General features: G+C 60.0%; 2 protein-coding genes across 2 annotated transcripts; both read right to left on the reverse strand.

The window, feature by feature from the left end:
• Positions 1-25: 25 nt before the first annotated feature.
• On the reverse strand, positions 26-4,397 carry DCDC2B (doublecortin domain containing 2B). Its single transcript, XM_088530975.1, has 10 exons — positions 4,117-4,397; positions 3,978-4,035; positions 3,598-3,674; positions 3,013-3,144; positions 2,729-2,875; positions 2,493-2,532; positions 1,614-1,803; positions 1,282-1,382; positions 755-817; positions 26-136 (listed from the first exon to the last, which is right to left on the reverse strand). The coding sequence occupies exons 1-10, from the start codon at positions 4,395-4,397 to the stop codon at positions 26-28; spliced, it is 1,200 nt and encodes a 399-aa protein (XP_088387101.1).
• A 1,404-nt stretch (positions 4,398-5,801) lies between these two features.
• On the reverse strand, positions 5,802-10,802 carry LOC104566260 (IQ domain-containing protein C-like). Its single transcript, XM_088531086.1, has 7 exons — positions 10,635-10,802; positions 10,484-10,601; positions 9,506-9,657; positions 8,279-8,434; positions 6,891-7,224; positions 6,411-6,529; positions 5,802-5,940 (listed from the first exon to the last, which is right to left on the reverse strand). Exons 1-7 carry the CDS (start codon positions 10,800-10,802, stop codon positions 5,899-5,901), a joined length of 1,089 nt encoding a protein of 362 aa, XP_088387212.1. The 3' UTR covers positions 5,802-5,898.
• Positions 10,803-11,180: the final 378 nt, after the last annotated feature.

Here is an 11,180-nt window from a genome sequence, read left to right on the forward strand (position 1 = left end):
CCGTCACGTTCCCTTTGGGAGGTCTTCAGAGTTCCTTGCTGCTAAGGGAAGACACCATTCCATGCTTCCCATCTTTGGGATCGCCGGCATCCCTCCGTGTTGCCACGCTCCTTTGTGGTTTGTCTCCACTCCAAACCTTTGTGCAGTAAGAAAGAAACACAGTTATTAACATAGAGCTTCCTGCTCTTGCACACAGCTCCTGGGACCAAACTGGATTCCATTTCCAGTCTGACCATGGCCTTAAGTGCAAGCTTAATTCTCAGCACAGAGCCAGGACAGGGCTCATTCTTTACTAGGGCTTTCTCTAATTTCAGTTCAAAGTATGTGTTTCCCTTTGAAGTTCTAATTAGTCCGCAGAGACTACCTAGGCAGAACTGTGAATCATCTTTAATAGAACGCATGTCATCCCATTACATCAATTTTAAGTGTCCTTATGAAAAGCCTGACACAGGAATACTCCATGAGCACCAAGCATCTTTCAGGCATTTTTCACATCGACTTTTGCTTTTAGAAAGACCCCAAGAATTTGTTTCCTTTCAAGTTTCGGTGTTGGTATTACCTAACAAATATGTTCAGACATTTTAGGACTTACATATTTATATCCTGCTGCCTTCCCAGCTGCACCTGGCTAAAGGCAAATTCTGTTTAAAAGTTATATTTGAGGCTACTAAGTTTTGTGTAAAAAAACCTCCGCTAGAACACAGCCAGGAAGCATCTAATAAGTTTCACAGAAACATTAAAGTCGAATAAATACCTTGTTGTGGCTTCTCATTTTGGCTTTTTGTATAAATTCCTCTTCCACAATGTTTGCAGCTGTCTGGAAGAGGGTAAAGATGCTATTACTCTGACACACCAGGAAAAGGGAAATGTTCATTACCCAGATTACAATCTCCAGACTTTGTAAAACGCAGAGCCCTGCAGTAACCCACTCCTCTGGCTTCAGAAGTTCCCCCTCGTAGCACTTCAGTGCTACAAACTCCAGAGGAAAATGCTTAATAAACCTAGCGTAGAGCCTGACTAAAAACAAGCAAGAAAGAAATGAGCCAGTATCCCAAACCCCCTATAAATTACTGATTCATCTGTTCTTAGGGCTGTTTCGCAAAAAAAATGGAAGTATTTCTCCATGGGGATACATCCGAGATGTTGCTTGGATGGCTCTTTCCTGGAGTCTGTGTCCCTGCTGTGCAAAACCAGGAGCACCAATAGAGCCTGGTGGGTGCAAATACCTCCCCGTAGCCTCGTGAGACTCCTGAGAGAGCAGAAAATTGTATCATCTCCTACCTGGTCGATGGGCACCTCCGCCTTCGTGTGTTCGTCCTCTGTTACTTCATGTGCACCTCGCATCTCCCTCCTGGGATCTTTGGCTTTATAAACACCTCCTTCTGCAAAGGGGTGAAAAGCTGCCAAAAGGGTGTTGCAAGGCCTAGTCTTGTTAAAATCACAGAAAAGTTACGGTCATATGCGTCACAAGGAGAGAAGAAGGAGCAGAAATACAGAAGTTACTAGGTAGACCACATGGCTGCTTGCTTCAAGCACATTGGTAGATATTTTGTCCTTTAGCATCAAAGTAAAGCCAGTTTTTCTCAACACTTATAGCAAAATTTTAGCTTCACCTTGATCCGGCCAGTGCTGCACGTTCATGTTACTCTTCCTGTTTCGTCCTGCACGGACAGGTCTGGCATGGAAAAGAGACTCTTCCCCTTGGAGAGGAGGTTTTCTGGGTTGCTTCTGCAGCCCTGGAGAAGCAGTTGGGATCTTGTCTTTCTCTGCGGCTTCTGTGGTCTGCGCTCTGCGACTGTCCAGCTGAAAACGTCCATCACACACGTCTGTATGCCCTCATGGTAGAGCAGTTTATACAACGAGCAGTTTTACAGGGCAATTCCAGTAAAAAACACTGCGACTTCCTACCCAGGAGTCCTCAACCCGACTGGTATGAAGCTGTAACATTGCTTAGCAAGATTTTGAGTTGATTCTACATGTAAATAGGTACAGGAAAGACATTTTCCTTCTTCAGTTATTACATGTTGAGGTGGGAAAGCAAGAGCAGAGTCGCTAGCTCTGTCCTGGGAGGTGGTGCAGTTTGCCAAGCTGAAAACAGGAGGAAAAGGAAATTTCAAAAGCAAAGCAGCACTTTCAGAGATAGCACAGACCGAGATTCCAGGGGACGGTCCAGGAGAGCCCAGCTGCTGTCGCTGCAGTCCCCATTGCAGGACTTTTCCCCACCCAGAGAGCAGGAGAGAGCGCTCAGCCCCAGTCCGAATTCTCCCTCGTCAGCCAAAAAAGAGGAGAGGAGGTTTCAGGAGGAGAGGAGGTTTCAGGAGGTTTTCTCAGGCAGGGAGATTTAATTCAAGTGCAGATTTGCCATGTCCTCAGCTGCTGCTTCGGAGAAGGCGCCAAGGACGAGTGCTGTGACCATGGCAGTTGGGAATGGGAACCGTTCCCGGACGGAGCGTGCACGAGCACCCGTGTCCCGCCGCGGTGGAGCCACCTACCCTTCCTCCATAGTTCCTGCTCCTGCTGTTTGGGTGGTTCCTGTAACGAAGCAGCAGCAGCTTCTCGTTATCAGAAGTCACCGTGGACACAATCCCCGCTCCCGTTTTCCCACAAGGAAGAGCCCCCGCGGCGCCTGTTCTCAGCACAGGGAGAGCCTCACAGCAACACACGTGTCCCCACCAAGATGCCCGAGCCCCGTGCTGGGAACCAGCAGCACCAAGAGCTGCCGACGCACCGCAGTGCCCTGTACCCCGGCGCCGGGGGCACCAGCAGCTCCACGTAGGGCAGGTTTTGGTATTCCTCAGCACCCACCGCCACGTAGTAACCACCATCCACCAGCTCTTCCCCGCCGGACACCTGCGCTCCGTCCAGCCTGCAGAGCCTCGAGCAAAGACAGCAAAGGGATTAAAAAGAGCACGCGAGGGAAGTCAAAGCAATTCCAGCGGGGTGGGAAACATGGGGTGTCTGTGTCCCGGGACGTAAGCGCGGGAGAGCCGCAGCGCCTGGCCCGATACCGACTTGCGAACGGCTCCGCCGCGCAGGTTGACTCTGTCCGTCAGCAGCGACAGGAGCGCGTCCCGCTCCAGAGAGGTGCTCCGGGAGAGCGGCAGTCGGAAAGGAGGGCTCAGCAAATCCCCGTTGCGGAAAACGCTGCGGGAGAGACAACGCAGGGCGCGTGGCGAGGCTGCGGCTCCCACGGGGACAACGTGCTCCGTGCTGGTGCCTTCCAGCCCCCAGGACGCCAACAGCCCCTTGTTCATGTGTTGTGTGCGTCACCCTCCGCTCAAAACACTGGAACGGTCTAGCAACACCTAGGAAGAGCAATGCTCTCCCTGTCCCCAGCATCTAGGGACATCGGCAGGCGCAGGACAGTGGCACCGGTAACTGTGCCATGTGCACCTTTGTCAACCCCTTCCAGGACAGGTAATATTTGGACAGTGGCAAAAAGGCAGGACACGGATGCCTGGAGGCAACGGAATCCTTTGGGAGAGCCTGGGAAGCGTCCCTGTAGGGCAGCATCGCTGGGATCACACAGAAACTCCCTCCTCCAGCTTCCAACAACGTTCCCGGAGAACCCCAAGGGAGGAAATGCCGGGCACTCACTGTATGGTGCAGGGCGGACGGATGGGCGGCTGCCGCGGCGCGGGGACGTGCGGCTCCCAGGACGCTGCCGCGCGGTGCTGGGGACCGGGGTCAGCACGGAGACAGTGACAGGGACGGGGACGGAGCCGCCCCGCTGCTCCCGCGGCTCCGCAGGGCCCTCCCGCTCCGTTTGTTGTGGGTAACGCCAAGGGCTGCAGAGGCTCTTGGCAGAGCTGGGCATTCCGGATCTGTGCACAGATCCTGCCCTGCTCCTCCAGCTCCCTGTTTACCCGTCTCCACTGGGCACCCGGCAGCTTCCAGCTCCGCTTGTCTCCTCCAGCACCTTCCACCCTCTTCCCAGCTCCTTTTGCCCTCCTGCCCGTCTCGGCACAGGGACTCACCCGCAGGCCGGTGCTGTTCCCCATCCCACCGAGCTGCTTCACTCCACAACTTAAATAGCTGCAAGCACAAGAAGTCACCACGTACTAATAGATTTAAAGCCGCTTTCCAAACCCTGAAACCAAAGGCCCGTTCACCCACTCGAGCCTTTTGAAGCTCTCCGAGCCCGCGGCCACGTAGTGGCAGCCGTCCCGCAGGTCGCCGAGCCGGGCGACGCGGCGGCCCCGCCGCGGTGTGTAGAGGTTCCTCACGGCCACGGCGGCGCCCACGCTGCGCGTCACCTCGCTCAGGAAGGCCTCCAAGGTGGGGAGGCGCCGCTGGTTCACCACCATCCTCCTGCCGCCGAAGAAGGGGTCCCCGTTGCGGTACACGACCACGTTCTTGGCTGGGGGCACCGGGGCTAATGCCGGGGAGCTCCTCATTGCCCACAGGGCCAGCAAGATCCAAGCAGAGAGGCTCAAGATCCAGCGAGGGCAAGGAGGGCTCTGCTCGGCCTCCCGCGGAGCCGCTCCGTGTCCCGCCTCCGGCCTCGGCACCGGAGCGAGCGGCGTCTCCATGGCTGCAGGAGGAAGTTGTGGGCCCGTCCAGCGGCCACATCCATCAAACTGCAGAACGTCTCCTTACCCGGCAGCCGGGAAGCTGATCAAGGAGCCTCCCACACACCGGGAACCGCTGATCATGGAGCCTCCCGGCACTGCAGCCTCCCTCCCAGCGTGGAGTTAACCAGCTCGGAGGAGCCGGGAATGCCAACGAATTGGTGGCAGCAGCTCCCGCCGCATCCAGGACAGCAGCATCCTCCCACATTGCTGCCTGTGGGAGAAGGGCAGCGTGTTTCTGTCCTGCCCCTCTTGCACGAACACCCACCCCATGAAGGACACCCCGCGTTGCCGCCCGTCCGGGTCTAAACGGGCTACGGGTTCAGCCGGCTCCGTCCAGGAGAGGAGGCAGGACCAATAGGGACGAGCAGATTCAAATGTCAGGAAAACTTTTTATTTGCAAACAAGTCAGCATCATCGAGAACAAAAAGCTTTATCTGCCGTACGTACATCCAGGCAGTAGGAGCACCGAGTGTTTGCACAGAAGATTCGGGGTCACCATAAGGAACCACAGCCCCGTGTGGAAAATCCCTCCCCGAGGGCCATCAGACAGTCCTGAGCCACAGCAAAACGAGCAAGGCATCCACATGGATAAAGTGCTTTCAAGGCATCACACCAGATCCTCCGAGTCCTGCCCTGCTCCCGACGGCACCAGAGATCCAGCCTGAGCGGCTCTTCCACGCACAGGGCAGGAACCAAGCCCATATCCTGGAGGCCAGCGCTCCTGTACCACCAGGAGCTCAGGAAAGGCAGGAAAGGCTCCTGCCAACCCAGTGCTTCAATCAGGTGTTCCCCAAAACCCACCACACTCACCTGGGGATTGTGTACGCTACAGCTCTGCAGCGTCAGCCCAAACACACAGCTCAGACACCAACGGGTCACCCCTAATTCATCACAGAACTTGCTCCTGCAGGTTTAAGGCACCTGCTGCCACCAGGCAGCTTAGTTCAACAACAAGCGACCAGCACCCGCTTGGAACTGCTCAAAAAGCCCCTTCTGTAAGTGACAATCTTCCCGGCCTCAATTACCTCTAGGTTGTCCTGCTCAGCCCCCAGAAATGGAGTTCCTGTAGGAGGAGGCCTCACTAGGACTCCCTTTAGTCACACAAGCTCCCTTTGCAGTGACGTTTAACGCCTGCTTTGACCAAATATTCACATTTAGAAGTAAAAAAGGCTTTCTAGCCACGTTCATCTGGAGAACTTCAACCTGTGGAGCTGGAGTTCTCCCAGGCTGCTGCTGCCCATGAGGTCCCGCGTTGCCCATGGTCCTCCAGCTCAGCTGCTTCTCCACATCCATACGAATTCCCTGCATCCCCTGGAATGCTCTCCTACAGGTCAGCAGCACCCAGCTTCTTTTTCAGCCTCAAGTACTGCAAGGGAAAGAAAAATCAAATGTTGATGAGTAAATCCCAGGGATCCAGAAGAGGGAAAGATCCTAGGAGGAGGAAAGCACCTGCCTTAGCAGACCAGCATGTAAAGTTGTTAACACCTGACCAGAACACACACATGAGCCTCACCTTTAAAGCAATGCAAACAGCAGCTTGCTGGGCACCTAGATATGCACTAGTGTATTGTACAGATATGATATTTATCAAAGCAGCAAAGTCTCTGTAACAGACCAGGAGCAAAGCTTGTAACCAGCCCTCTGTTTTCCCTCATCGTTCCTTCTTTTCCACAGAAGGAGGAAAAACAAATAAACAAACAAGCGTTGCTACCAGCTGATCTAGGTCTCAAGTAACTGAATTTTCCCTATTCACCTCCCCACAGACTGCACTGCTCAGGCTGCAAACAGGCACTGGTCCAAACCACCATTTTGCAAGAGGCAGGGTCAGGCCCTTACGTTTTTACGGCTCACAATAGCTTGTTCCAACCACAGCAGCTCCATGATCAAGTGATTTCTATAGGCCAGCAGCCCAGGCACAGTCCGAGGAAGCTCCTTGAAATCCTCAAGTGGAATTTCTGCGAAGAAAAGGACAAATAAAGCATTAGCAGAACAAACACTTGGTAGCCAGTCGCCTTTCCCCTGCAGTCAGGACCGGAGAGAGCCAGGAAACATTCTCCCGGATTCAGCATCCCTGGACACTCCTTGGCTCTACCTGGAGCTGCGTGCAGTGCTGAGCAGATGCCACACATCCCAGAAGAGGGATTCCAACCAAAGACCCAGGCAAGAGCCCCCAAACTGCATCTACTGCTTCTTCCTCACAACCACATCCGTGAGGTTTTGGCTCTCCAAGGACCTCCCTGGCCACCTTCGCTTACTGCCAGCCAATTCCAAGCACGCAGGGAGAGCTCCGGAGCGGGAAGCGCCTCCGGTCCTTACCCAGGCCGGCTCCAGGGGCCTCGCGCTCCAGGATGCCGCTGTCCCACACGGAGGGCTCCCGGCTCCTGCACTCCTTGTCTTCTGCCAGGGCGCTGCTCCCCTTCGCAGCGCGGTCACCGGCGCCAGCCCCTGTCCCTGGCCTCGCTTCGTCACCTTCACAAGCCACTTCCTCACTCTGCAGCGCAGCTGGAGGCTTCACGTCGCTGCCACAACCCTGCTCTCTTGCTGCTTCAGAAGCCTCTGAGAGAGGAATCTCCTGCTGCAATTTGTCTGCGTTGGACTTATCACTCAATACAGCCTCTTGTGTAGCTGCACACTTCACTTCTGCTGGCTTCTAGAAGAAGAACATGCAAACAACTGAGCGTAGAGACAGAAATATAAACATTTCAAAGGTTGGCTCTTCTGTGGGCTTTTGTCCCAGGCAGGGACCTGGAGCTAGCAGCAACCCTGGCACCCACGCAGCTGCTTTGAGCCCTCGCTGGCGGTTCAAGGGGTTCTCCCGGCAGCGGAGCTCGCTGCAGAGCAGCGCTCGAGCCCTGCACGGGCTGCTCGGTTGGGTGGGACCCGGGGAGCTAGTGCACGTGCACGAACCGCAGCAGCCGGGTGCACCGCTCGGGTGCTGCTTTTGTGGCTGACTCCACCCGCAGGAGCCCAACGACGCGAACGGGGAGACAAAAACAGCCCTTTGCTGCGTAACTATTGTTTTGTGTTTGGTAGGAACCCGAGGGCAGGAGAATCGACAGCCGCCCCACGGCAGACCCATGCCACCCCATGGCAGACCCACGGACCTTGTCCACATCCACAGCAGACCCACGGACCTTGTCCGTGACAGACCCACGGACCTCGTCCACATCCACAACAGACCCACGGACCTTGTCCATGTCTCCGGCAGACCCATGGAGCTCGTCCACGTCCACGTCAGATCCACGGAGCTTGTCCTGATCTCCAGCAGACCCACGGACCTTGTCCACATCCCCAGCAGACCCATGGAGCTTGTCCATGTCCCCGGCAGACCCATGGACCTTGTCCATGACAGACCCATGGAGCTCGTCCACACCCACAACAGACCCACAGACCTCGTCCACATCCACAACAGACCCACAGACCTCGTCCACGTCCATGACAGACCCGTGGACCTTGTCCACATCCATGGCAGAGCCACGGAGCTCGCCCACATCCCTGGCAGACCCACGGACCTCGTCCCCAGCAGATCCACGGACCTTGTCCACGTCGCCAGCAGACCCATGAAGCTCGTCCATGTCCACATCAGACCCACGGACCTTGTCCTTGTCCACATCAGACCCACGGACCTTGTCCTTGTCCACATCAGACCCACGGACCTTGTCCTTGTCCCCAGCAGACCCACGGAGCTCGTCCTCGTCCCCGGCAGACCCATGAAGCTCGTCCAGGAACACGGGCCGCAGCAGGTGCTGCCCCCGCCACTGCAGCCGCTCCAGGCTGCCCTCGATCTCCAGCACCAGGGCCTCGAACTCGGCCCGCACGCTCCGGAGCTGCCTCCGCAGCAGGAAGCCCCTCACGCAGGCCTGAGAGCAGAGGCGCCGCTGGACGACAGCGGGTGCCCTCCCTCCCCGTCCCCCCGGTGGCCACGGGGTCCCCGGGGAGGTGCCCTATGGACAAGGAACACGGTGCCCTATGGACAAGGAACGGCCACGGAAGGAACACGTCGCTCTCGGCTTCTTCCACGTTTCCAGCTTTAATGAGGCAGCTCCGACCCGCAGCCCCAGAGCCCCCTCCAGCCGTGTCACCCCCCGTGTCACCCCCGCCGCTGTCCCCCTGGGGACCCCATCCCGCGGTGCCCCCCAAGTGCCCCAATCACCCCCACGCGAGGCGCCACCCGGCTGCACGGACCCGCATGGCAGCCCCGTCCCCTCGTGTCCCCCGCTCCAGCTGCGCCCCGGTCCCCGGCAGTGTCCCCGTGTCCCGTGTCCCCTCCGTCCCCGGCAGTGTCCCTGTGTCCCCCGCTCCCCAGCAGTGTCCCCTGTCCCCAGCACCGTCCCCGTGTCCCCTCCGTCCCCGTGTCCCCTCCGTCCCGCCATGTCCCTGTCCCCCTGACAACCCCCCGTGGGCCCCATCCACCCGCGCGGGCCCCGGGGACCCCCCGGTCCCCCCGCACCTGCAGCCGGACCAGGCCCCGCACCCACCGCCCCTCCGGCCCCGCGCCCGGCTCCATGGCGGCCCCGCGTGACGTCACCCACCGCCGGGGGCGTGGCCGGAGACACCCAGGCCACGCCCCCTCCCGCGTGTCCCCGCCTCCATCTGCCCCATCGCCCCGCCCCATCGCCCCTCGCCCCGCCCCCAAGATGGCAGCAGCGGCCCCTCCCCTCGCGGGTGCCACGAGCTGTCCCGGCCTCAGCCCGAGGCGGCGTCCGGCGGCTCCGGCTGCTCCGCCAGATGCAGCCGCTGTCTGGGCCGGGCGTCAAGGCAAAGCGCGGCCCAGCGCGGCCCCCCGCTCCTTCCGTCCTTCCCTCCCTCCCGCCGAGGATACATGGAGCTGCTGAGCTCCTCCAGCTGCGGAAGGAAGCGGGAGAGCGGCCGGAGCTGCGGGCAGGGCCCCGCGCACGGGGTCGCACGCGGGGGGCCGGGGCGCCGCTCACGTTGCCCAGCAGCTGCTCCAGGTTCCGGTCCGCGGCCGCCCGCTGCTCCCCGGAGAGCTCCTCGGCGCAGACGTCGAGGCCGAAGTGCAGCCGCGCCAGGCGCTCCTGCATCTCGCGCACGCGCTCCAGCTGCTCGAAGGAGCACTCCTTCCCTGCGCGGCACCGCGGCGTCACGGCCAGCACCGCGACGGCCGGCACGCACCGCGATCCGAGAAGCGTTAAGGTTGGAAGGGACTCTAGGGATCATCTAGTCCAACCTCCCTGCACGCGCAGGGTCACCTAGAGCACGTGGCACAGGGTGGCATCCAAGTGGGTTTGGAAGATCTCCAGAGGAGATGCCACAACCTCTCTGGGCAGCCCGTTCCAGTGCTCTGGCACCACGATGGACCGTGATGCACTGCGATTGCTGCGATCACCGCAATGCGCCGTGACGCACTGTGATCGTCGTGGTGCGCTGAGATGCACCGTGATGGGCACGATGCACTGCGACGGGCGCAATCACCACGATGCACCGTGATGACCACGATGCACCATGATTGCCACAATCACCGTGATGCACCGCAATGGGCGCGATCATCACGATGCACCATGATGACCATGATGCACCACGATTGCTGCAATCACCACAATGCACCATGATGACCGCGATGCACCGCGATTGCCACAATCACCGTGATGCACCGTGATGGGCGCGATCACCACAATGCACCATGATGACTACGACGCACCGCGGCTGCCGCAATCACCATGATGCACCGCGATGGGCACGATGCACCGTGATGAGCGCAATGCACCATGATGACCACGATGCACCGCGATTGCCACAATCACCGTGATGGGCGCGATGCACCGCGATGGGCACGATCACCATGATGCACCATGATGACCACGATGCACCGCGATTGCCGCAATGCACCGTGATGACCGCGATGCACCGCGATCACCGCGATCAGCGCGCTGGCCGCGCGCGGCGCCCACCGAACGCCTGCAGCTTGCCGCGGTGGAAGTCTCTGAGCAGGCTCAGCAGCCCGCCCTGCGCCCCGCACGCGTCCGAGACGTCCGTGAGGAAGCTGTGCTGCAGCGGGGCCCCCTGCGCCTCCTCCGGGCTCGTCCTGCGCGGGACGGAGACGCACGCGGTGTCACCCGGCGCCGGCACCGCGGCCGGGGGCTGCCGCCCGCCCGGCGCCCGCACTGACCGGGCCCGCGAGGGCAGCGCCGACGAGGGGCCCTTGGCGGCGGGCGGCAGCGGCCGGGGCAGCGTCGCCCTGGGGCTCCGCTTCTTCCTCCGCTCGTCCATGGCGGCGGGGGGACCCTGCGTGAAGGGGCCGTGCGGGAGCATCGGCCCCGCCGGTGGCTCCGTCCGGATGGGACGGGCGGCAGGCGCGGGGCAGGGGGTCCCCGCGGGCTCCGTGGCAGCCCCAGGGCCACAACCCGGGTGCTCAGGCCGGGCCGTCCCCGCGGCCGCACCGGGGCATCCCGCAGCGTGGAACAGGGCCCGCCGGGCGCTGGAAAAGCAGCCCGGGCGCCCCCGGCTCCGGCTCGCGCTCCGCGGGACCCGCGGGCACCGGGGCTGGGCCCGGGCAGAGCCCGCGGCGCCGGGAGCCCCAACCGGGCCCTGCAGCGGGGACGGGACGGGACGGGACGGGACGGGCCCCGCGGACTGACCTGCACCGGG

The sequence above is a fragment of the Tinamus guttatus genome, unplaced genomic scaffold (genome assembly GCF_059628265.1).
Source record: "Tinamus guttatus ecotype Peru unplaced genomic scaffold, ASM5962826v1 Tinamus_guttatus_pri_ptg000397l, whole genome shotgun sequence".
In the NCBI taxonomy this organism is placed as follows: Eukaryota; Metazoa; Chordata; class Aves; order Tinamiformes; family Tinamidae; genus Tinamus; species Tinamus guttatus.

Coding starts and splice junctions, on each gene's coding strand:
- DCDC2B (XM_088530975.1), bottom strand. CDS start 4,397: ATGAGGAGCTCCCCGGCATTAGCCCCGGTGCCCCCAGCCAAGAACGTG. Junction 2,876..3,012: donor CGCGGCGGAGCCGTTCGCAA/GTCGGTATCGGG, acceptor TCTTTGCTCGAG/GCTCTGCAGGCTGGACGGAG. Junction 2,533..2,728: donor CCGGGGTACAGGGCACTGCG/GTGCGTCGGCAG, acceptor GCTTCGTTACAG/GAACCACCCAAACAGCAGGA.
- LOC104566260 (XM_088531086.1), bottom strand. CDS start 10,802: ATGGACGAGCGGAGGAAGAAGCGGAGCCCCAGGGCGACGCTGCCCCGG. Junction 9,658..10,483: donor CGGCAAGCTGCAGGCGTTCG/GTGGGCGCCGCG, acceptor GGTGCCGCGCAG/GGAAGGAGTGCTCCTTCGAG. Junction 6,530..6,890: donor GGCCCCTGGAGCCGGCCTGG/GTAAGGACCGGA, acceptor TTTTCTTCGCAG/AAATTCCACTTGAGGATTTC.